Raw genomic sequence first — 27,170 nt, forward strand, 5'->3', positions numbered from 1 at the left:
AGGAGAGGAGAGGAGAGGAGAGGAGAGGGGGAGAGGAGAGGAGGGGATGAGAGGAGAGGGAGAGGAGAGAGGAGAGAGGAGAGGATGAGAGGAGGAGAGAGAGAGAGAGGAGAGGAGAGGAGAGGAGAGGAGAGGAGAGAGGAGAGGAGAGGAGAGGAGAGGAGAGGAGAGGAGAGGAGAGGAGAGGACTGGATGGATGGATGGAGGAATCCCTTATCTCCTCCTGAGAGGATGCTGCTCTGTGGAGCGAGATTGTCTGGAACTGCCACCTGTCCCAGCCATCTTTGAAGGAAACACTAAGCCTATGATGGCCCTGACCTCCTCGAGCTCCCATTCCTTTATGTCTCTCTTCATTTTCTGCTTTGTTACATCCCCCTCCTACTCCTCTCTCCTCTCCTTCTCCAGTCTCACTTTCTCTCTCATTGGCACTTCTTCTCTCCCGTTTTTGCCCTTCCATCTCTCTTTCTTCCTCCCTTTCTCCAGTCCTCTTTTTCTCTCTAATTTCTCTCACTTTCTGTCTCTCTCTTACGCTCTGCCTCTTTTTCTCTCCCTCTCTCTCTTCTTTTAAGTCTCTACCCTGGGGTTGGCGTTGGTGGTTGGTTGAAGGGATAAGGGTGCTAACTCTATGAGAAGAGGGACACAAATCGCTGCGCTACAAGGCCGGGCGGTGAGATTTGCTTACAGTGAACAAACATAGGGGCAGGCATGAAATGAGTGTGACTGTCCCACTCAACACTTCAGGAGGGAGAGAAAAGAAAAGGCTCAAGTTGTCATGGTTTAAAAACCATCAGGAATAGGAAGAGAAGACCCATGAGCCTCATGTTGTTCCTGCCTGCACTCACGTCTTTATGGACATTATGTTGAATGGCGTTATTGTTGTGGTTGGTGGTGTGTTTGTTGATGTTAGTTGTGGTGGAGACGTATCCTTACGGACAGTCAGAGAAACATGCTGCAAGTCTTTTTTTTCAGCCTTCGCCACTTCAAAGCACGCCTATTATTTTAGGCATGTGATGCCTCTGCGCGTTTTCTGACCGATTAGCCATTCTTAATTTGACAAGGGGGTTCAAAACACAGACAGATGTTGCATGAATGATATAAAGAAACGCCGAGTACTCATTTGTTAAGATATTTCTCATTCTTTTTGAGCCACTCCAAATGAATATTGCTATTGTGATAATATTATTAACAACATTATTGTTAAAAATGCAATTCACGCACGTTCTCGGGCTCTGTGGTACTAAGAGTAAATGCAAGAAAGCCTGACCTTCACTTAGAGCGAAAGTGTCTTTCTTTGACCACTTCAAACTTTACCCGCATTATACTGTGAGATTCCTGTAATAAGCTGTATAAAAGGGGATCACAGCGATTATCCCTGGTGCGCTGGACTGCGGAGCTAATTCAAGAGCTGCCCAGCCATGTTTCTCTTTCATAATCAAAGGAGGTGGATGGAAGAGATTCCTTTCCGTGGCCTGTACTGTAAGGGTGGCCCCCGGGTTCCCCACGGGTTTCTCCCCCCCCAATTGTTCTTGAAATGGGTACATGTCTCCCAGCGCATCCCCGCCACCACCCCCGCTCCTCTGTATTATAATTGCTGTGGGGAGGAGTGCTTGAAACTGTTTTGCCAAAACCCGTGACAAGGAACCAATGTGGAACCCAGAAAGCTGGCCTCCTTGAGCGAGGAAATGCTTTATAAAGTACTTTTCCAGTGTGGGTTATTTTCACAACTTTTTTCTGTGTCAGGAAATCTTTCCTATAGTTCTTGTAGGGCCTATACTTCTGACTCTGAATCAGGGGGAGCAGTAATGCAGTCGTTAACTTTGTGACAGCCAGCTCATTCAGTTCACTGATCAGCTGCTGTAGTTTGATAAAGAGGCAGACAGATTGACGTGGACCCAGTACTTGCCATGCTACGGACCAGTAGACCTGAGTTCTCCTCCACAATGCAGCCTTGGAGGTTAACTTAACCCCTGTCTGGAGCTGGAGATCATCCCACCCCCCGATCCATTCACCCTGGGTCTGGTTGAGAGCTGGCTGGCTCCCCACAATCCCAGGTAATGGTCACTTCTGTCAGAGCTTTGGCCAAAAAGAGCAAGGTTTTAAGGGATATAGCCTGATGGTATCCAAACCATCCACTAGACCAGCCATCAATTTGTACTGTACTTCCACCTTGCTATGGCTTTAGCAGCCCTGGTCTAAGAGGTCTCAGAGGTGAGACATGACCAAGGTTTTAAGGGATATAGCCTGATGGTATCCAAACCATCCACTAGACCAGCCATCAATTTGTACTGTACTTCCACCTTGCTATGGCTTTAGCAGCCCTGGTCTAAGAGGTCTCAGAGGTGAGACATGACCAAGGTTTTATGGGATATAGCCTGGTGGTATCCAAACCATCCACTAGACCAGCCATCAATTTGTACTGTACTTCCACCTTGCTATGGCTTTAGCAGCCCTGGTCTAAGAGGTCTCAGAGGTGACACATGACCAAGGTTTTGGTCTGAGATTACCAGCTGGTGCTTGGCCTAGGATCTTGATCTTGATTCCATCAGACTGTATAAGGCTGATATAGGCCTACGTATACTTCAGCTACAAAAGTCTGTCTCGGTCCACATAATGACCTACTACTGTGTCATCACAGACACACACAACCACCAAGCAGCCTTGGTCATTGAGGAACCAACCAACATACTTAGTGCTGGGGAGGGTGAGAGGGTGGGTAAAGCTTAGTGATTTTCCCACCCTCCCCAGTCGCCTTCCTTTGACAATGTTTTTTCTGATGTTTCAATACTGCTAGGATTGGAAAGAAACATAAGAAAGCTGTCCATTGAAGAGAATATGCTTACAATCCCGTAACGGGACATGTTTTGACTGGCTGGGGAAGGAAGAAGAAGTGTTTAAGAATAAGACAAACACTTGGAGGAAGAAGAGGGATCCCGGTGGAGAGAGTAAGCGGAGACAACAGACGGAACTCCAGCAAGTGTTCCACTGTTGCTGAGGACCATTGACCAGCTAATAAGCCCACAATGTAAACAGATGTCGCTAGTGCCGCCATGGTAATGCCTTGACAATACACATCTCCTTCGCAATACACAAATCTTTAAAAACTCAAGTTTCTCATTCATCCTCCTCCCCAAAGCTTCCTCCTCCTTATCCAAGCAAAAGCCCCACGTATTAGTGTTGTGGTAAGCGGGATATGGACACTTATCCAGTGTTGGCCCAAGAAAAGAGTCTTAGACTCTATGCATCACTGCGATTTAGCTAATGCACGTAATAGGGGCTATTTTTTTCTTAATGCCTCCTCCTTGATGTGCGCAAGTGGGTGTCACAGCGCCACAGCGACAACCATGACAACCCAGCAGTCCAAGTGCGCTTGAGGCTGCAGGTGCCGGCGTGTTTAGCTGCATTAAGCACTGACAACACACCAGCGGGAAGAGTAATCACATTTACCTGGCTGTCAGCCATGGCCAGGTCGTGTAGCGCCCCACACTCTGCAAGCACAGCACAAAGACCCAGGACTCCCTCTCCATCACCCTCACATGCACAACACACACCTGGGATACATTTAGGAAGGTGATAGTCAGTCAGAGACCCCAGGGAGAGGGGAGTGTTGGTGGAGTGAAACCATGGAAGGATGGGCGGGAAGGGGGTGCTCAACTAAGCACAGGGATCAATGTTCTTCACACTTCCCAGCCTCTGGGGGTAGCAGTGGTGGAGCCATGGGGCTTCGTGTTCAAAGGGGCCATCGGCGGATTAGGAGCCTAGGGGCCTGGAGCATGGGCCAATCAGACAGAATGGGACCGGCCGACCGGCAGGCGCCTTCAGGGACACCTCGTGTTCCCCACACCTGGTACCAGAGGAAGCCATTTTACACAGCCCCCGGCCTGCTCCTTTCTCTCACCTCTGGTCGTAACTCTTTCTGAACTGAGTCAGGGTGAGGGCACGTTCCAACGACATCCATTTACAGCACACTCCACCCTCAGAGAAAAAACAACTGCCTTGGCATTTCAGCATGTGCTCCATTAGGCATCTAAATTATGTTAAATACAGCCTCTAGTAAAACATTGGAATGGAATTAATATTTCATCATTATCTGAGTCACAGAGTGAGTGAGTGAGTGAGTGAGTGAGTGAGTGAGTGAGTGAGTGAGTGAGTGAGTGAGTGAGAGTGAGTGAGTGAGTGGTGAGTGGTGGTGGTGAGTGAGTGAGTGAGTGAGTGAGTGAGTGGTGAGGTGAGTGAGTGAGTGAGTGAGTGAGTGAGTGAGTGAGTGAGTGAGTGAGAGAGAGTGAGAGAGAGAGAGAGAGAGAGAGAGAGAGAGAGAGAGAGAGAGAGAGAGAGAGAGAGAGAGAGAGAGAGTGAGTGAGTGAGTGAGTGAGTGAGTGAGTGAGTGAGTGAGTGAGTGAGTGAGTGAGTGAGTGAGTGAGTGAGAGAGAGAGAGAGAAACGGAAGACAGTGCACCCCAATAGCAGTATGACTCTCTCCATCCACTGCCTGTTCTGCTCTATGGCCCCTGTTCAGGCTCTATGGCCCCTTTGACTTTTCCTACTGCTTCTGAACTCTCCATTTGACTGTGACTTTTAAGCACTACACCGAGGCACTGCCACCCCTTACTGTGACCCCCAACCACCACCCCAACCACAGCCCCTAGTTTCCCTTGGCTTCAGTGGTCTGGAACCCTCTACCACCAGTGCTCACACACACACACACTTTCTCTCACACACACACACACACACACACACACACACACACACACACACACACACACACACACACACACACACACACACACACACACACACACACACACACACACACACACACACACACACACACACACTGAGCTAAGACCAGGCTGTAATCGACAGTAATGTTCTGCTTGCGAGGATCCTGTCGGCTCTGCCAAAGAACAGACCCTGGGCCCGAATTTAAGTAACCTTTCCCATTAGTACTGTAGCTTTGTGGTGGATGTACGCACCAGTGCGTACAAAGGAGATGCCGGCTAATGAACTAAATACATACAGCTACTGTAAAGGACCAAAGCCGGAGCCAGGGAGAGAGAGACCTTTTCATTACAGCCTACAGATTAAAACTACTTGGTCAGGCTCAATTCGCAGGCAATTTAGCGAAACTAAACAGGCCATCACATCAAATCCTTGTCCGGAGGCCACGCACATGCACGAAATTGACCTCCTAAACGCCGCAACCCCCCCTCGCTCTCCACTCATCTGTCTCTCATTCTATAACTGCATCTTTCTCTTATTCCTTTGTTCTATTTCCCTCTCTCACTCGCTCTCTAACCACGGCTCCTTCACTCCTCTCTCTCTCTCTAATATTTTATTTTTCGAGCATACTCTCCCTCTCCCTCAAACCTCATGTCCCTCCCTTCTCTTTTCATATCAACGGTATCTTTCTACCTAACTCTATCACCCTCACTCCTCCATTCCTCCCCCTTCCCCACACTCTCTCCGTCCCAGTGAGAGAGAGAAGGGAGACGAGGGGTTAGTGAGAGTGGTTTGACTGTGCAGTGCAGTGTTGTGTTGGGGCTTTGATGTGTGTGTTGATGAGTGAAAGTGGAGTACTGTGCCCAGGCAGGCCCCCAATGAGAGAATTAAGAAGCTACGCTGAACGCTCCACATACTAACTTCCCAGAGAGCGAGCGAAAGAGAGAGAGAGAGACAGGATTAGGGAGAGAGAAAAGGAGAGGGAAGAAGGGAGAGAGGTAGAGAAAGCAGCTGATCCGTCAGGCCTAATCAAGTGACTAGCAGCCCTGCCTTTTACCCATTACTGTACAAAGAGAACCTTGGTGCCACTGTTGGGGGGGTGGGTCTACATGCAAGTCCTTGAGCCTGCAGCCTTACTCAAATTACAGTACATTGTTCATAAATATACATAGAACAAGGCCAAATGTTCTATCTTAACCCCCGAAGATATTGTATGTTAGGTTTTATGTAATTATCCATCAATTAAGTAAATCACTGAGGCAATTCAAGTTGTCTGATGACCTAAAGCCCTGTCGACACAAACTAGCCATGTACCCACTACTTTTGACTTCATAAACACTCTAACAATCATAAAAGAACAACCTAACCAACCCCTCCTCTTTAAACTGAGTTCTGTTTTATGTACTCACCGTAGTGGGAATCCAGGTATCCGTTGCGGGGATCCATGGCAAACAGCGTTCCGCGATAGGGCAGGCCGTGGTCCGCCAGGTGGGGTAGTGAGCTGTGCAGCTCTTTCTTTACCAGTGGGGGGCGCTCTTCTGTGGACGTGGAGGACTCCTCACCCAGCTTGCTTCCAGGGGTGCCAGGCGTGGAGGCCTGGGTGCTGATGGCGTTGCGCCTTTCGTGGTGGTGGTGGTACTGCGTGCCCAATCGCTCATCTTCTTTAAGGGGACAGGGGGGAGAGAGAGGGTGAAATTATATATTTGGGTAAAAATATGAGTCCATATTTACTGACGATACAGCATAGATCTCAGTACATTGAAATATACTGTAAGATACTGAGTCGAAAGGCTGCTTAATTATTCACAACCTGAAATCCATTTGGTTGTGAAAGTGGTTTCACTGTCAGTAGAATCATAACAGTGACTTACGGCTGCTGCCAACAAAGGGAAATTCTTTACCTCTCAGAGTATGCACACACACAAACACGCGTGCACACAAGACAAGACACCCATGGACATGGGAAAGAAGTAAGATCATGTAGCATACTCCTGTGAGAGGGGTAGTAGATTTGTTTTGGACACCTGCAACCAACCAAGTACGTAAATACACCTGGGTTTAGCCTCCATAGGAGCCATCTGAACTTTTGAGTTCTCAAGCAGCAGTCAGATACATCCAATAGGACTCATCTCTGGTGCTCTCACCAACTAAACAAACCCAACCCCCTGCATCGTGGCCACAGTCAGAGGGGGAGCGATTCCCACAAGTCAGATCTTAAAGGCAGCTCTGTTCTTTTTATAAAATAAATGGATTCCCATGGAGAAAGCAACCGGGTCTTCTCGCCTGCATTCCAAACGGCCCATTAACCAGCCTCATGGGTAGTATCAACCCCCCCCTCTTCCTCCTCCTCCTCCCCCTCCTCAACTCCCCGTCTTCCAGAGTAATCTCTCGCTCTCTTTCTCTCTCAGGGTGAAGGAGCGCAATTAAGAGGAGAGATGGAGAGACGGAAAAGAGAGTTCCCCTGAGAAGCTATCCCTAGTGGGCAGAGTTTGTGGGGATAAAAGTGAAGAGAGTTCAAGGGCTGATCTGCTTTGGAAAGACTTGACCTTTGACCTAAACACTGACCCTGGCCTTCATGGGGTCGCCTGGCCCCTGACCTGGTGTGTGATACTGTACAGACTTATTAGGAGTAGTCCCTAAAGAGCAGATAATCTGGACAAAAAAAATTCTGGTCTGAGATTATTCCTATCATCAGAACCTATAGTATGATTATGATAAATTATTAGAGCTGAATATTTTTAGGTAAATGCTTTGTACGATTGAAAGTTTTACACTGGCAGCTCTAGCCTTGTGCAATTCAGAGCTATTGCGGAGGCAGTTTGATTCAGTTACATACGATTCTATCAATCTTTCTCAATGCCTCGTATCCAACCTATTCCTCTACCAGATCCAGAGTCCAACAAGTTTATCCTGACTGAGCAACAGATTCACTTCATTAGACGCTGCTGGGTAATCTCCCCTGGTCCAAGTTCCTGGTTGATTCTAAGTTCACTGTGGTTGTTGATGATCAGCACGGTCCAGTGCCCATTACCCACAGCCTGTCTCTGTTTCTCTCTCTCTCTCTGTCTCTCTCTTTTAAATGTCTCACTGAGGGCCCTGGCAGAGTGCCGCGGTGCCGGTGCCAAAGGTTCTGTAGCACTTACCAGCCTAGCACCGCAAGGCCCCCCTATGAACTGCAGGCAGCGGAAAACTGCAGCCCTCCAAAAGCCAATTAAGAGGAGAAGAGAGGGCTCGAGTTGGCCGCTACAGTAGCGAGAGAGTGGCACGAAAAGAGAGAGAAAGAGAGAGAAGAGAGAAAGAGAGAGACCCACGGGTCTGTCATTTACTCCTCTCACTCTCCCACATCCATTACCTGCGTTAGGGCCCAGCCATGCCCCGAATGGCGCCACGGCGCTCGGAGCAGCAAATTCCACGAGTCTTAACGCGGAACTGACAAGCCAGTGAGAGAGCAGAGGCTCACGCTCTCATCCGCAGGAATTGACAGTGTCAGTTATGATATAAGTATTTAATCCTATACTGCACAGCCCCTGATCTTATTAAGGGAATAATGGCATTTATGCTGTTAAAGCTGGATTAATAGGGTCTTCTCTGGCAAAGCGCAATATTAACATAAAGGGATTTCAGACTCTGGGTTCATGTTCTCGCACGAATTGGATTTAAGGAAGGAAGTCGCGACTGTAAACTGTGCTGGGAGCATAGTGCATAGTGCTGCTGAGAGGAGTGTGGGCCTATATGTACTGAATACTCATCCAGCAAACACAGTGCAGAGGCCAGGAATAAGACCTTGCATATAAGGTAGACCCGGGATAAGTTTCTGGTTCTTGTTCTAGTTTATTTATGTATAGATTTGACATACACAATATGCTTGTAGCAATAATCTTTGGACTTATGCAAGTGAAGCCAAACTCCCACAAGCCCAGCTAAACAGTGTATATGAACTCTTTCTAGAGACAAAATACTGTGGTCATTATTGCCAAAGATATTATTACACTACATTCCTATCTTTCTCTTTGGCTTCTTCCCCTCTCCCCAGTTGGGTGTCTCTCTTTCTCTCCCTCCCTCCCCCTCTCTATCTATTTCTCTCTCAGTGAAATCCAGCCCTATTCACTCATGTCTCTGAGATGTCAAGCAGATAATAGTAAAATCAAACCAGTGTCACGCCATTCCCCTCCTCCCTCTACTTCGCCATGGTGAACTGAGTCAGGGAGGTTCATCATTCTTCCGTAAACCACCTTAAGGGTGTCTATTTTTTCAGTCTATACCCGTCACACCCTGATCTGACTCACCAGTCTTTGTGCTTGTCTCCACCCCCCTCCAGGTTTCACCCATCTTCCCCATTATCCCCCGTGTATTTTTACCTGTGTTCTCTGTTTGTCTGTTGCCACTTCGTTTTGTTCGTGAAACCTCCCCGTGTTTGTTTCTTGATCATGTTTTCTAGCCCTTCACATTTTTTATCGCTCTACCTGTCCTGACCCTGAGACTGCCTGCTGTTCTGTACCTTGCCCCACCTTATTGGAATATTGACCCCTGCCTTCCCTGACCCTGAAACTGCCTGCTGTTCTGTACCTTGCCCCAACTTACTGGAATATTGACCCCTGCCTGCCCTGACCTGACCCTGAGACTGCCTGACGTTCTGGACCTTTTGCACCCTCTCTGGATTATTGACCCCTGCCTGCCGTTGTTTGCCTACCCCTGTATTACAAATAAACTTTTGGTTCTTCGACACTGTCTATATCTGCGTCATACCTGAAACGTGACATACCATCTAAATGGGTTCTTTATTTCAGCGTTTACCACCTAAAATGGGTTAATTATTTCAGCATATACAGTTGAAGTCGGAAGTTTACATACACCTCAGCCAAATAGATTTAAACTCAGTTTTTCACAATACCTGACATTTTATCCAAGTAAAAGTTCCCTGTCTTAGGTCAGTTAGGATAACCACTTTATTTTAAGAATGTGAAATGTCAGAATAATTCTAGAGAGAATGATTTATTTCAGCTTTTATTTATTTCATCACATTCCCAGTGGGTCAACTTAAGTTGGCGTATGTAAACTTCCAACTTCAATGTCATCCAACCAAAATGGCTGGAAAACTTGGCTATATTTTATTTGACTTTATTTTAACCCTTCTGAGCTTCATATGTGCAGTTTACTGATAATGATTATTACAATCAGGTCCAAAACGCCACACTTGATAAAAATAAGCAATAGACTGTATAAAATAAATAATAGAAATACCTAACTATGTTGAATGCTCAAAAAATAGGAAATTATCTTATTTTATTCTAATGCAATTGCTCAGAGAAAGTGATCTTGTTAAACAAGTAATATTCTTGACTTCTCAAAAAGATATGGGTTAAAATTATTGGCACCCCTGTTTTCAATACCTCACCTTGCGAGGATAACGGCACTGAGCCTTTTGGAGAACACATTGGGAGGGACCTTAGACCATTCTTCCATACAGAATCTTTTCAGATCCTTGATATCCTTCGTCTGTGCTTATGGCCTGACCTCTTCAATTCAAACCACAGGTTTTCAAAGGAGTTCAAACCCAGAGACTGAGAGGGCCATTTCAAAATGTTGATTTTGTGGCCAGTGAACAATTTCTTTGTGAATTTTGATGTGTGCTTGAGGTTAATTGTCTTGCTGGAAGATCCACTTGCGGCCAAGATTCAGCCTCCTGGCAGAGGCAACCAGATTTTGGGCTAAAATGTCCTGGTACTCTGTAAAGTTAATGTAAAGCAAAAACAAGATTGGAGCATACAATTTAGCTCAGAGGCTTTCCAGTCAGCGTTCTCATCCATTGCGGTGGCACTGAGTGCTCTTGCTCTGATGTGGAGGACACAGGTGTCTGAAAACACTTTGAAAAGCCTGAACTTCAGGAGCACCTCTCCAACCCTGACCATCATCAGCCTCAAACAGACCCTTTTAGATTTTTCTCTTTCTTCCTTCCCTCATTTTTCATTCCTCTTTCATTTCCCTCCCTTTTTCCCATCGTTGCCCCCATCCCGTCCTCTTCGCCTCCACCGATTCACAGGTCTATTCACCAACAACACAAAGCAGCAAGCCGGTCCTCAGTGGACCAAGGGGAAGCATGCCTCACACACATAAAAAATGAAAAAAGAACTGTCCTGGTCTCTCTATGGTGATTGAATTTCTTAACATCTTTTCAAAAAGCGCTTAAATGCCTGGAGGCGAGAGGAAGAAACAAGCTAATGGTGGATGGGGAGCAGTGAACAAATTTCAGAGCCCTTTCCTGCTCGCGTTTGAGGTTGAAAGTGAGCTCCTACCTTTCAAGTTTCAAAGTCCTCCTTCCTCCTGCAGTGTCACTGAAGGATTTGAAAAGAAGGTAATTGTGCTCACTGCCGTCCTGATCAGAGCGCACGCTAGTATTTCAGGGGCTTTCTCTGCCACTATAATGGAGCCTCGTGCTCTCTCCACCCTCTCTCCCTGGCATTCTTGTTCTCTACCCACCTTCTCACTCACTATTTCCTCTTCCTCTCTCATTCTTCATTTTCACATGCTCTCACTTTCTATTTCACTTTTTCTCTCTCTCGATCTCTCTTTCTAGCCTAGCCAGCCGGTCATTAAATCCTAATGCCCAGGTTTCTCCCCTTTTTATTCTGGGGCCGTTCAATGTTGCTCTGGATACCTTTAGAGAAGCCCCATGCCTGAGCAGGGGAAGGCATTTAATGGCTGAGCATAGAGGAGGGAACTCATGCAACAAATGACAAAATTAAATTATAATGAGGTATGGAGTGGAGAGGAGCCAATTCCTTTGAGGAGGGGAAAGAGAGAGAGATAGAGAGTTGGGCCCTGGGACAAGGGGGCTGAAGTTAAGGGTGCCTGGCTAATTCAAAGTAATGAGAGGGAGAGAAGACAAAAAGCCTGGCTGCTTCGGAGGGAGTTAGTGTTTCTCAAAGGCAGCAGCCGTTGTGTATAACAAGGGTTGGAGTGCCAATCTGCTCCAGCCTCTCAGACATTTGACTTGGTACCCTACAGACAAGATGATTTAGTAGTCTCTTCCGCCTTACATGTGTTTCAGTCAGAGGATCACGAAGGGGCATTTGCACATTGTTGCACATTCTACACACTGAACCGGCTTTGTTGGGTGGAACCTTTATGATTAAGGAGGTGTCATTCGTTGTGCCTCTGAACAAGTGCCAGCAGCAACACAACTATTCTCCTCCTCCTGCACATTTTTGCAAGTCATGTTGTCGGTGGCGTGGTGATGGGGTTTGGCTGGAGAACCCGATGGAGGAAGGGGGAGAGGAGGAGTGGAGGATGCAGACGGAAAACACAAAACGCTTCTTCAAAGCTCCTCTCCTCCTGTGCAATAATCTTTCTCTCTCTCATCTTTTTTCTTTCTCTTGTAAATCAACTCCCGGCAAAAAAGACTCAAGACTACCCAATTAACAATGAAAGAAGGAGGAGAAATTACAGCAGCTGGCTAGGGTTTAATAAGAGCGCAGCAGCTACCTCTCCAAGTGGCTTAGGGAGAGCTTGCTGTACCTGGCACCTGCGCTATCTATAGACGGAGGGAATAATTTACGATTAGCAGAACAGGCTGAAAGGAGAAAGAGAGAGTGAGAGAGAACCTTCAAACTCCAAGAGAGGAGGAATCACAAACACAACAAGAGAAGTGATCAGCATGGATAAGTGCAATTGTCTGTGTTTTTCTGATCAACTTCTTGGCTAGCTGTCCTATAGGATGCAGGTTTTTGCAAGAATGTTTCCTTTTAAACCCTGCTGAGAGAGCTTCAGTGGCATCTCCCACAACAGAGTTCAGTTGTGTATTGTGTTAAAGGTGACTGAGTCTTAACTGAACTTTTTCAAGTGTCTTTCACATGGAAACGGGTCATGGTCGAATGTCACGACACTAGCACAACATCAGATAACAACCTGTTCTCTTAACCTCCCAAGCCATGATCTGTAGCATCATGGACAATAGACTATTGGCCATCTTCCCATTTATCAATCACAAATCATAGATGTATGAATATAACTTTGATCATATTTATTTTGAGGATACCAACAGAGAAAAAAGTAGACAATTACCAATCTATAAAATCAATGTGAAAACCACACAAAAGTGTGCAATTGCGCAATATGCCAGAGTTCCCTCTAACTTTTAGTCCTTGTCTTATTTCTTTTCTCTGCAGAGTGGTCCCATAGTGCCGCATTATTTAAATACGGGCACTGTGAGTGATGCTTGGAGTAATTACAGTGAGAAGCGTTGGGCAGGTCGGGATGATTCCTGCTCCACACTGGCAACCCGTTGTCAGCCTCTGATTTCCCCACAGCCCGACTGCTGCGCTCCTCAATATTCATCTAGGGTCATTTTTGACGGCTCCCATGTCTCAATTTGGCTCTGTGGCGCACCGCCCCAATCCCCCCCCCTCCCCCCCATCTCCCCTGCCTGGAGTCCCACACTCTGGCACTGGGGCTCTTCTGGCTCTCAGTCACAGGCCATAGCCTAGAGCAGGGTTTCCCATACTCAGTCCTGCCCCGCCCAAAAAATGTGCACCCATGGGGGGACCCAAGACAGAGTTTGGGAAACCCTGGCCTAGAAGGCAGAGAGAAGAGAGGGGAGGAATCAAGAGAAAGCTAGGCTTCTTCCACTTTACCATGTCTCTGTGCTCTCTGTGCTCAAATCAGCCTCACAGCAGGGCTGTGCCTAACCCCACTCCAATCCCCACTGACTACCTTTCACACATCAGGGGCCTGACGCAGGCCCACCGTTGGGGCACGGAGCACTCTCTACAGCCCCTCAACCCATTTCATCAGGAGCACATTGTGAAGAAGCAGTGATGTTCTAGTCAAAGAGCTACAAGCACTGGCTAAAATGCACGGTGATGGGTTTGGGCCATGGGTATCCATGCCTTTTAGAATGTTTAAGAATTTCAGTCAAAGGGCACCTTGGCTCATTTTCTTTTAATGATCAAACCCAGGAGATGCATTTGATCAGTGCTCAAAACCCACAAAGGCAATGACAAAGGCAATTTCCACTATATTCACTTAAACTGAAAAGAGAAAAAAAAGCTTTGGGTTCCATGTTTCATGAGCTGAAATAAAAGATCCCAGAAATGTTCCATATACACAAAAGGCTTATTTCTCTCAAATGTTGTTTACATCCCTGTTATTAAGCATTTCTCCTTTGCCAAGATAATCCATACAGGTGTGGCATATCAAGAAGCAGATTAAACAGAATGATCATTACACAGGTGCACCTTGTGCTGGGGATAATAAAAAGCCACTCTAAAATGTGCAGTTTTGTCTCGCAACACAATGCCAAAGATGTCTCAAGTTGAGGGAGTGTGCAATTGGCATGCTGACTGCAGGAATATCCACCAGAACTACTAATATTAATTTCTCTACCGTAAGCCACCTCTAACATTGTTTTAGAGAATTTGGCAGTATGTCCAACCGGCTTCACAACCGCAGACCACGTGTAACCACGCCAACCCAGGACATAGACATCCGGCTTCTTCACCTGCGGGATCGTCTGAGACCATCCACCCGGACAGCTGCACAAACTGTCAGAAACCCTCTCAGGGCACATCGTCCTCACCAGGATCTTGACCTGACTGCAGTTCAGCATGGTAACTGACTTGAGTGGGCAAACGCTCACCTTCGATGGCCACTGGCACCTGGAGAAGTGTGCTCTTTACAGATGAATACAGTACCAGGCAGATGGCAGACAGGCAGTATGGCAACGTGTGGGCGAGCGGTTTGCTGATCTCAACGTTGTGAACAGAGTGCCCCAGGGTGCCGGAGGGGTTATGGTATGGGCATGCATAACCTATGGACAACAAACACAATTGCATTTTATCAATGGCAATTTGAATGGACAGAGAAACCGTGAAGAGATCCTGAGGTCCATTGTCGTGTAATTCATCAGCCGCCATCACCTCATGTTTCAGCATGATAATGCACGGTCCCATGTCGCAAGGATCTGTACAAATTTCCTGGAAGCTGAAATTGTCCCAGTTCTTCCATGGCCTGCATACTCACCAGACATTTCAGCCATTGAGCAAGTTTGGGATGCCCTGGATTGATGTGTACGGCAGAATGTTCCAGTTCCCACCAATATCCAGCAAGTTCGCACAGCCATTGAAGAGTGGGACAACATTCCACAGGCCACAATCAACAGCCTGAACAACTCTATGCGCAGGAGATGTGTCACGCTGCATGAGGCAAATGGTGGTCACACCAGATACTGACTGGTTTCCTGACCCATGCCCCTACTTTATGTTTTAAGGTATCTGTGACCAACAGATGCATATCTGTATTCTCAGTCATGTGAAATCCATAGATTAGGGCCTAATGAATTAATTTCAATTGACTGATTTCCTTATAAGAACTGTAACTCAGTAACATCTTTTAAATTGTTGCGTTTCTATTTTTGTTCAGTGTATTAGCGGTGGGTCGTGGCACTCAGATTAGGAGTCACTCGCCAAGAGAATCTGGACACCCAGCCAAAGCAAGAGGTGGGGAAGTGACAACCAACAGTTAGAGCATGCCACTGTGGTAGTGAAAACAATACAGAATTATACAAAATATTTACTTCACTAAAGTTTCTGCAAACTCTATGAAGAGTCTCAAGGCTGCTTTGCTGCTTTGCTAACACATTGCGATGGATAGATGATGGAAAGCAAAGGCTATCTTTTTCAAACAGAAATTTGCATCCTGTAGCACTAACTCCAAAACGTTTTGGGACACTGTAAAGTCCATGAGAACAAGAGCACCTCCTAGGTAACACTGTCACCACCGATAAATCTACGATAATCGAGAATTTCAATAAGCATTTCTCTACGGCTGACCATGCTAAAATCCTGGCTACCCCAACCACGGCCAACACCTCCGCACTACCCCAACCACGGCCAACAGCGCCGCACCCCCCGCAACTACTTGCCCAAGCCTCTCCAGCTTCTCCTTCACCCAAATCCAGATAGCAGATGTTCTGAAAGAACTGCAAAACCTGGACCCGTACAAATCATCTGGGCTAGACAATCTGGACCCTCTCTTTCTAAAATGATCTGCCGCTATTGTTGCAACCGCTATTACCAGTCTGTTCAACCTCTCTTTTGTATCGTCCGAGATCCCTAAAGATTGGAAAGCTGCCGCGGTCAATCCCCCTCTTCAAAGGGGGAGAACGGAAGACCAAAACTGTTATAGACCTATATCCATCCTGCCCTGCCTTTCTAAAGTCTTCGAAAGCCAAGTTAATAAACAGATCACTGACCATTTCGAATTGCTGTGCAATCCGTTTTTTGAGCTGGTCACGGGTGCACCTCAGCCACGCTCAAGGTACTAAACGATATCAAAACCGTCATCGATAAAAGACAGACTGTGCAGCCGTCTTCATCGACCTGGCCAAGGTTTTCGACTCTGTCAATCACGGTATTCTTATCGGCAGACTCAACAGCCTTGGTTTCTCAAATGACTGCCGCGCCTGGTTCACCAACTACTTCACAGATCGAGTTCAGTGTGTCAAATCGGAGGGCCTGTTGTCCGGACCTCTGGCAGTCTCTATGGGGGTACCAAAGGAATCGATTCTCTGTATATATCAACAATGTCGCTCTTGGTGATTCCCTGATCCACCTCTACGCAGACGACACCATTCTGCACATATCCGGCCCTTCCTGTGACACTGTGTTAACTAACCTCCAAACGAGCTTCAATGCCATACAACACTCCTTCGGTGGCCTCCAACTGCTCTTAAACACTAGTAAAACCAAATGCATGCTTTTCAACCATTCGCTGCCCGCACTCGCCCGCCCGACTAGCATCGCTACTCTGGACGGTTCTGACTTAGAATATGTGAACAACTACAAATACCTAGGTATCTGGCAAGACTGTAAACTCTCCTTCCAGACTCACATTAAACATCTCCAATCCAAAATTAAATTTAGAATCTGCTTCCTATTTCGCAACTCATGCCGTCAAACATACTAACGTAAAACTGACTATCCAACCGATCCTTGACTTCGGCAATGTAATTTGCAAAATAGCTTCCAACACTCTACTCAGCAAACTGGATGCAGTCTATCACAGTGCCATCCGTTTTGTCACCAAAGCCCCTTATACCACCCACCACTGCGACCTGTATGCTCTAGTCGGCTGGCCCTCGCTACATATTCGTCGCCAGACCCACTGGCTCCAGGTCATCTATACATCTATGCTAGGTAAAGCTCCGCCTTATCTCAGCTCACTGGTCACGATAACAACACCCAACCGTATCACACGCTCCAGCAGGAAAATCTCACTGGTCATCCCCAAAGCCAACAGCTCCTTTGGCCGCCTTTCCTTCCAGTTCTCTACAGCCAATGACTGGAACAAATTGTATAAATTGCTGAAGATGGAGACATATTTCCCTCAATAACTTTAAACATCAGCTATCTGAGCAGCTAACCAATCGCTGCAGCTGTACATAGCCCATCTGTAAATAGCCCACCCAATCTACCTACCTCATCCCCATATTGTTTTTATTTACTTTTCTGCTCTTTTGCACACCAGTATTTCTACTTGCACATCACCATCTGCTCATCTATCCCTCCAGTGTTCATTTGCTAAATTGTAATTACTTCGCTATGGTCTATTTATTGCCTTACCTCTTCATGCCATTTGCACACACTGTATGTAGACTGTCTTTTTTTTCTATTGTGTTATTGACTGTATGCTTGTTTATTCCATGTGTAACTCTGTGTTGTTCTTTGTGTCGCACTGCTTTGCTTTATCTTGACCAGGCCGCAGTTGTAAATGAGAACTTGTTCTCAACTAGCCTACCTGGTTAAATAAAGGTGAAATAAAAAAATCCAAATAAATGTGTGTGTGTGCATGTGTGTGTGAATATTAAGAGAGTTAGCCAGTGCTTACTAGTCAGAGGGATAAGTAGACATTTCAAAGGCACCTGCTCGCCAACTGTCCCGGCACCTTCCACACCCCCTCACCCCGTTTAAATGCATATTAACTCGTATCTGAGGCTAGCAGTCCAATTTAACTTTTGACATTTGATACCTGAGGAATGAGAGAGATCAGATATTACCCCCGGGTCCACTACTGCCCACCTCCTTCCCCCTAAGTCCAAAAATCAATCTCTCTCTTTCTCTCTCGATTCATTAATTTGCCTGATGACTGGTAAATGTCTCAGACTCGGAGTGGAACATCCATCGCTTGGTTCATCTCCTTGACCCTCTCTCCCTCTCCCCAGCTCAGTGGCCATAGTTATTATGGTTCTTCTGATGTTACACTCAATGTATGGATCAGTTCACTGCCCTGGCCGGTACTCCCTTAGTTGTTGATCTATTCTGGCTGTAACTACATACTTAACAGCTCAACAAAAAGTTGATTCAACCTTTTCATTCTACTGAGACATGGCAGCTTTTTAATTAAAGTCCGTAATTTCTTATTGGTTGTGGTCTGACGCTTTCTGTTCAATGTCTATATTACAGGTTGAATCAGGGGCTGTGTGCGAGCGTGACGGATTTGAGTTAAATGCATAACATGCCCGGGCACCTTTGATACAGCAGCTGTTAATGCTTACCGTTTCTCAGCCGTCACATTCAGACATTACGGCCTCTTTTTACAGGGAGAGCATGACAATCAGAATTCCAAACTACAAGCCAAACGTCATAAAAATAAACAGGACCAAACAGATTTCTGCACCACTTGACCAAAGCCATAAAACTTCCCCAACCTGGTAACCAGGACTTTCTGAACACTCTCAACACATGCAGTCACCTAAAGTCAGAAGGAAAAAGAAAAAACGCTTCAAGGTAAATCGAATCAACATTCTCTACCTTGACACGACAATCATTTGAAAGCCATCTGTTGATTTACCATGCCGTTTCTCACTTTTCCTCCCAGCTCGAGACTTGCTTCTTTCAGTCGAAGTCCCTCCGTCAAATCACATTCAAAAATCCACAAAGAATCCCTTATTACAAAGGTACCAAACTTCCTATACCCTACACAACCCCCATTATAAACAGCGCTCTTTCCATGACATAGACTGACCAGGTGAATCCAGGTGAAAACTACGATACCTTAATGATGTCACCTGTTAAATCCACATCAATCAATCAATGTAGATGACGAGGAGGAGACAGGTTAAAGAGGATGTTTAAGCCTGAAGACAATTGAGACATGGATTGTGTATGTGTGCCATTCTGAGGGTGAATGGGCAGGACAAAATATTTAAGTGCCTTTAAATGGGGTATGGTAGTAAGTGCCAGGGGCACCGGTTTGAGTGTGTCAAGAACTGCAACACTGCTGGGGTTTTCATCAAGAATGGTCCACCACGACTTCCTGGTTGGCAAGCGACAGAATGGCCATATAGAAAACAACCTCCCGGGCAGTTGAAAATAATTCACCCCCAAATTCAACTTTTCAAAATGTGAATATATAAAAGCTTCAGTATTAATGAGTGGGGTAGGTAGCACAAAAAGTCAGAATAAGTTTAAAACATGAGTTAAAGAGTCGGATAAAGCTGAAATGGATGAAGATATGCACGGCCCTCAACAAGCAAGGCAAGATGACAACAACAAAAGTAAAATGGAAAGGAACCCGGCGAAGGAAATGCTGATTAATGTTAGCAGAGAAATCCGCAAACTTAGAACCGAAATGAGAGGGAACCTGACTAGATTCAAGGAAGGAAGCAAGGAAGGACATAATGAAGGAGTTAGCGGAATTAAAATAAATTTACAGTGAGGCTCCAGGAAACTAAAGGGGAAATTCACACCCCAAGAACAGCTTTGAAAGAGGCAGAGACACGGATGAGATGGCTGGATGATCAAAACATGGAAATTTGGCGAAGCTCTACTCCTGTTATGGAAACAACAATGACGAATACAGGAGAAGCTGATGGATCTTGAGGGCTGGTCCAGGCGCAACAATATCTATATTTACGGCATTAACGAGATATGTCCCAATTCATAAAAGGTCTACTCAAAAACAAACATTCTCTGCCGACATTCACAGAGAGCACTTGCTCAAAAACCAAGCGCTGATCTATCCCCTAGATCCGTTGTTGTCAAAACAATACAAAGGAATACGCTTTCAATCTCCCTTGGACAAGATGAGAGTCCACTGGGAGTTTGGGGGCCAACAGCAGTGTGGTCGAGGAAGCGCAGGACATTTAAAAACATTTTTTTATTTCACCTTAATTTAACCAGGTAGGCCAGTTGAGAACAAGTTCTCATTTACAACTGCGACCTAGCCAAGATAAAGCAAAGCAGAAAAGCAAAGCAAGATAAAGCAAAGCAAACGTACAGTGTGTACAAATGTAGTAAGGTTAGGGAGGTGAGGCAATAAAAAGGCCATAGTGGCGAAATAATTACAATTTAGCATTAACACTGGAGTGATAGATGTGCAGATGATGATGTGTAAGTAGAAATACTGGGGTGCATAAGAGTAAATAAATAAATAACAATATGGGGATGAGGGTAGTTGGGTGTATGCCCAAATTGGACATTTTCACTTAGGTGTGTACTCACTTTTGTTGCCAGTGGTTTAATGCCTGTATGTTGAAATCTTTTGAGGGGACAGCAAATTTACACTGTTATACAAGCTGTACACTCACTACTTTACATTGTAGCAAAGTGTCATTTATTCAGTGTTGTCACATGAAAAGATATACTCAAATATTTACAAAAATGTGAGGGATGTACTCACTTTTGTTATATACTGTATATAAGGTAAGTACATTTAGGGTAATCTCAGTATTGTACCACAGCTTGATGTAAAGTAAAGAAAACTCAACCTTGTACATCAAGGAAAATGGGGGAAAAAATACAAAACTGTAACCTCTGAAGAAGAGTGGAAGAACATGTGTAAAACACAACAGGTCACCACTAATTCAAGAATATGGAAAGAGTTCTGTTGGAAGAACCTGACTCGATTCTTTATTATACCTAAAATTAAGAGTAAACTTTGTACGCAACAAATGTGTTGGAGAATGTGTGGACACATGGAAGCTAACCACTATCATATCTTCTGGTAATGCAAAAAATGTGATGTGTTTTGGGATAATGTGTGTTCTACTATTAAAGACATCCTGGGCTATGGTGTCCCTAGGACTTTCTCTGTTGTCTAAATGAACAGGATGAAATAAGGGCATGTGATTGGTATATGATTAGGATCCTTCTTGCAACTTGTAAAAATGCTATAACAAGAAAATTGTATAACTGAGATCCTCTGAAACTAGATCGATTGGTTAGACTGTCACGTTCTGACCTTTATTTCCTGTGTTTTGTATTTAGTTAGTTGGTCAGGGCGTGAGTTGGGTGGGCAGTCTATGTTTGTTTTTCTAGGTTTTGGGAATTTCTATGTTTCGGCCTAGTATGGTTCTCAATCAGAGGCAGGTGTCATTGGTTGTCTCTGATTGAGAATCATACTTAGGTAGCCTGGGTTTTCACTGTGTGTTTGTGGGTGATTGTTCCTGTCTCTGTCTTTGCACCAGATAGGACTGTTTTGAGTTTTCACATTTCTTGTTTTTTTTGTAGACAGTTGTTCATGTGTACCTTAACGCATTAAAAAGTACCATGGACAATTACCACGCCGCGTATTGGTCCTCTGATCCGTTTCGCCTCTCCTCTTCGGAAGAAGAGGAAATTCATTACATAGACATTATACAAGAAATCTATGATATGTAAAATATGATTTATTTGTTAAGAATTAGGGAAAACGAGTTTGAGGACAGATGTGAGAAATGGATAATGTTTGAGGCTCAGTAATGGGACATTAACTACTAAATGTGTTTATGACATAACTGCATGTATGTTGTGATGTGAGTATTGTACGGAATGTATCCCTGAACCTCGGGCCTTTTGCATTTGTTTTTCTATGGTACATTTCTGTACAGTAGTGGAAAAATATGTAAAAAAAAGCATGAAAAAAAGAAAAAAAGAATGGTCCACCACCCAACGGACATCCAGCCAACGTGACACAACTGTGGGAATCATTGGAGTCAACATGGGCCAGCATCCCTGTGGAATGCTTTCAACACCTTGAAGAGTCCATGCCCCAACAAATTGAGGCTGTTCTGAGGGCAAAATGGGTAGCAACTCAATATTAGTATGGTGTTTCTAATGTTTTGTACACTCAGCAGATATTTGGACAACTTAAACCGCCATCTCCAGTTCATTTTCATCTCCTGTGATCTGGGAGGGAGTGACCACTGTAAACAGAGTGTAATTCAGTCCCCAAAACACCTAGGTGAGGTGCAGACCCCGTCATTACACTGTCTCAGGCAGACAGAGAAAGCATTAGAGATTAAAGGATCTGTCATGTTGGCCATACAGACTTAACCACAGTCTGGGTCTGAGGAGAGGTGGGAGGTGGGTAGAGAACAAGGCTCCCTATGATTACATAGCCAAAGCCAGGTCACCATGCTAGGGACAGAAAATAACAGGGGGGTTAAAAGAGGAGGGAAAGGGTTGGAGGAGTGCAGTGAGAAGATAGAAGAAGGTTAAGTTCAAGTCAGAGCTGAGCAGGGACCACAAATAGTGCATTGTGGGAAAGGAAGTGCTTGTTACTAGATGTGCTCTCACCATCCTTTTTCCTCTCCTACGTCAACCTCAACGATTATCCATACTTTCTCACACTGGTATTCTACTTCTCTGTCGCTTACATAATATTTCATTTTCGATCACTCTCTCCCCCTCTCTCTCTGTCATAATCATTCTCAACCTTGTCCCTCTGCCCTTTTTCTCTCTCCCTCCCTCCATCTCTTTTTGGGGGTATTGCTTCCTGTTGCTGTCCCCTCTCAGTAATGAGATTTACTCCTCTGTGACCTATCCTGTCACCACGGCCTGTGAAATCCTCCTCTCCTCATCGTCCTCTCCGTTGCTCTAGAGATGTGTCTGCCACCAAACTCCCCTACTCTTTAAATCAGCCCATTAAATTCCCATTAATCCCAACATTCCACACACACACACAGATGGGATGACCAACCGACACATTGCACTTCTCAAATTGTTTCCCTAAGGACAACAGCTTTGTCTTACAGCTCTGTTATGGTTTACATGATCATGACTTTAAAATGGTGGATAAGGACTATGTTGACTTGTAGACTGTACTGAACATCATGTACCAACACAATCATGATAGGAGCTAATCTAAATGCTAAATGTAACTCATTTCAGGAAACTAGGCTTATGTTGCACGTCACTACTTCACAGGAGAGGCATTTGAACGTAAACATATATTTTTTTTAATCAAAATGTGTTTATTGGCAGAAATACCTTCTGGAACATGTGAACATTCATGTGGCTTAATAACAAACGTGTATTCCATCGGTAAATACAAATAAAATTGTTAAATTACGAGCCTAGTTGGTTTAGCCACGGAAAAAGACAGGAACCTTCCAGCTAGCCATGATTGGCTGAGATAAAGGGTGGGCTGGACATGCCGGGAGATGAGTTTGGATTGGTCTGCCATGTAGCATACTTCTGTCTATAACGTGAGATAAGCACTATGGGTTGATAGTCCTTACCACCGTGCCGTTTTTTAAAGATAACATTGAGAACTACAAAAGTTTTGCTACTTTTGTCAACAACATTGATGTCCTTAATTTAGCAGGTACTATCGACAGATCAGTTGGAAAAAGTGATGAGCTACTTTCTACACACTCCACGGTCAGTGTGAACTAGTTCATCCATGTATACAGGTAAGAGTCTAGCTACATTTTCAGATATAGGTTTCTAATTTTGTCCGAAAGTTGTTTTCATTGCAAGTTAAAGCGTACTGTTAGTTTCCTAGCGAACATTAGCTTGCTGGCTCGCTAGCTAACGTTAAGTGTATGATATGTGTAGTAATATTAATCAAATCAGAAATTAATGTGTATTGCTAGTTACAGCCTAATGTTAGCTAGCTAACATTGAACCTAGTTTGTTAGTTTTAGCTTCTTGCAGATTCATACTACAACCATGAACATTTTTGTTTTGGTAGTAGCTAGTATGAGTTGGGATTATGCTGGTTCATTGTTTAGCTTGACCCATCAGGTTAGCCAGGTGTGTCTGGGGGCATTTAACCTCTTAAGACTAGGCCTCAATTACTGCCCCCTTTGGAGGAAGTGCGTGCCCATAGTAAACTGAAACCAGAACTCTCAGGGCAGCCTTTCTCCCAAACTCTATCTTGTCAAGAGAAAAGTTGGGTCAACTTTGACGTCATCGCCCCCACCCTTCCCAGGCAGCTACCGATCTGGGAACAGTATGTATGTGTTCAGCGCGATGCCTGCTTTCAAATGGCGCGTTCATTGTGAGAATCCCGCGAGCCCTCGTCGTTTGGCGGGCGAAAATGTTAGTGTCACTCTCAAATACATGCACTCTATTGCGCGCGGCCGATTTGGGGGACGTTCTTTTCCAAGTAACAGCAATTGAAGGCGGTTTGTCTGTTCGCGCTGATCATTGTTTTACATGTTAAAAACATCATAAAGCTCGATTCTGCACATAGTTCTGCACATAGTTTGACCAGACATATAATATGTAAATTTGAAGTTTTGATGCGCAAGAGTGCGGGACCAGAAGTAATTTTGGGTGCATTTCAGCTGAAGCTGTTAGCATATGCTAATACAGAGACACACAACGTGAAACCAAACGATGTATTGGGTAAGTATGACTCCTTCTGATCGAAGAACATCAAAGGTAAGGGAATATTTATGTGGTTATTTTGGGTTTCTGTGGACTCCAAACGTAGAGGAGACATACTGCTAATATCTGAGCGCCGTCTCATTGTATAGCCAGTGAACGAATTCTGTAACGTTAAAAATAAATGTAATACAGCGGTTGCATTAAGAAGAAGTGTATCTTTGTAAATATATGTAGAACATGTATATTTAGTCATGTTTATTGCTTGTTATCTGACGTTATCTGTCGGAGCTATCATCATTTCTCCGGACATTTGAGTAGCATTTTTTGAAATGTCGTCATTGTAAACAGAGATTTATGGATATAAATGGGATATTATTGGAAAAAAATGTATTGTGTAACATGTACTATTACTGTCATCTGATGAAGATTTTCAAAAGGTTAGTGAATTATTTATTTTTTAATCCTGCTTTTATAATTTTATATTTTCTGGGACAAAATGGCTGCCTCTCGTCTTTTGTTTCGGTGGTGGTCTAATATAAATATGTGCTATGTTTTCGCGGTAAAACATTTTAGAAATCTGACTTGCTGGGTAGATGAACAAGGTGTTTATCTTTCATTTGAGCTATTGGACTTGTTAATGTGTGGAGGTTAAATATTTCTAAGAATATTTTTTTGCATTTTGCGTTATGGTAATGAGCTCGAGCCGTAGTCACGATATCGGATCCGGGATGGGTCGCCGCAAGAAGTTAAGGCCATCTATTGTATTTCATGAACATGTGAACATTTCTAGACAATAGTGACCAATCCACTTAGCTTGATGTGGCTGGGGGATGGTTATAGCATGTCGGGTAAGTGTGTCAGGTAAGTGTCATCTAATAATTATAAAATATTTATATCTGGACACTTTATATTTTGATATTGCTACTATTCAAGTAACCATTTCACTGTAGCATTTACACCATCTGTATCCTGTGCATGTGACAAATATTTGATTTGATATAGTGTATGTTTACCACATGGCCTCACATGTGAATCCTTAAAGAGATGGGTGGGGCTGCAACACCCATCCAGTGAACGATGCTGAATGGGTGGAGACAAAGAAGAGTTCTCCAGCACAGTAAGCTGTAGCAAAAACATTCAATGGCCATTTTCTCAAAAGTTGGGTTACAAGTTTATCAAATTTCAAAGCAGAATTACCTTCCCATTGTTCCTCAACTGCAGTGTATGATATACCATTTTCTAGCTCTGACTCTGTACTTTTATCCAATGTAAAAAAAAACACAATTTATAATTTTGCTACATAAGACCGAATCGAGAAGGTCGGCGACCAATGGTTATGAAACCAAACTAAACATACTGTACTATAAGTACTGTACTATAAACCCCTAGATATTATATCACCCCTCTTTCTCTACCTCTCACCTCCCTCTCCCCCTCCTTCCTTCCCCTCCCTCCCTGTACTCCCTCCCTCCCTCTCTCCCTGGGACTGTATGGTTGAGACAGCCCTATGCTGTAGCCGCATGCCAGACCAGAACAAAGAACCTATTGAGTAAGCGGTGCTGCCAGGACTGAGGAAACGTAATGTGGTCCGCCTATCCTCTCCTCCGTTCTGAAAGCACCACAGATGAAGTCATGAGGTCGTCAAACAGTTAGTAAGCAGAGGAGGCCCATCCTGCTTCAGTTCCCAGGGAGTGTTTGTGTAGAGAGGAGATTGTGGGGGGTGGGTGGAGTGTGTGGGGGTGTGTGTGTAATTACTTGCATGATCATGTGTAAAGGTCATTGATAAAACACAATACGATCTAGTGAGAGTTACTCCAGTAGTTTTCTGCTTGGGTCCAGTGGTAGGGGCGTATGCCCCCCCTTCTCCCTCTGTCAGAGTCTGTCTGGCACGCAGTCTGATCTCCCTTGGACTGGAGCTGTGCTGCGAGACTGAAACTTCAACATCATTAGGCTCACAGCTTCAGGTGAGACCCAAAGTAAGAGACTAAGAGAGAGAGAGAGATACAATGGGGCTGTGTGTGTGTGTGTTGTGTGTGTCCCAGAAGTCCCCACAAGAATAGTAAAAGACCAAACATTTGACCAACTGGGGACATTTTGTTAGTCCCCACAAGGTAAAATGTAATTTCTAGGGGTTTTAGGGTTAAGGTTAGAATTAGTGTTAGGGTAAGAATTACATTAAGGGTTAGGGTTAGGAGCTAGGTTAGTGTTAGGAGCTAGAGTTAGGTTTAGGGTTAGGGTTAAGATTAGAATTTTGGCTTAAGGTTAGGGTTAAGGTTGGGGTAAGAGTACAGGTTAGGTTTATTGTTGGGGTTAGAGAAAATAGGATTTTGATGGGACTGAATTGTGGCCCCACAAGATTAGCTGTACAATACTGTGTATGTATGCATGTATATCACTGGAGGCTCCTCAAAGGGGGAAGGGGAGGGCCATACTCCTCAGTGAATACAGTGCATTCGGAAAGTATTCAGACCCCTTGACATTTTCCACATTTAATTACTTTACAACCTTGATGAAGTGGATGAAATCGTTTTTTCCCCCTCATCAATCTATGACAAAGCGAAAACAGGTTTGTAGAAATGTTTGCTAATGTATTAAAAATACAAATCTGTAATATCACATTTACATAAGTATTCAGAACCGTTACTCAGTACTTTGTTGAAGCACCTTTGAAAGCGGTTACAGCCTCGTGTCTTCTTGGGTATGACACTACAAGCTTGGCACACCTGTATTTGGGGAGTTTCTCCCATTCTTCTCTGCAGATCCTCAAGTTCTATCAGGTTGGATGGGGAGCGTTGCTGAACAGCTATTTTCAGGTTCTTCCAGAGATGTTCGATCGGGTTCAAGTCCGGGCTCTGGCTGGGCC

The 27,170-nt window shown here is 44.7% G+C and overlaps 1 protein-coding gene across 1 annotated transcript in view; it reads right to left on the reverse strand.

Annotated features, from left to right (window-relative positions):
- The window catches only part of LOC118361463 (transcriptional activator GLI3-like), a 161,483-nt gene that overhangs the window by 74,783 nt on the left and 59,530 nt on the right, over positions 1 to 27,170 (reverse strand). The window contains exon 3 of the mRNA XM_035741417.2: positions 6,125 to 6,376. Coding sequence (XP_035597310.2) covers positions 6,125 to 6,376 — 252 coding nt within the window. The remainder of the gene's footprint in view (positions 1 to 6,124; positions 6,377 to 27,170) is intronic.

Source organism: Oncorhynchus keta, chromosome 28 (genome assembly GCF_023373465.1).
Source record: "Oncorhynchus keta strain PuntledgeMale-10-30-2019 chromosome 28, Oket_V2, whole genome shotgun sequence".
Taxonomy (NCBI): Eukaryota; Metazoa; Chordata; class Actinopteri; order Salmoniformes; family Salmonidae; genus Oncorhynchus; species Oncorhynchus keta.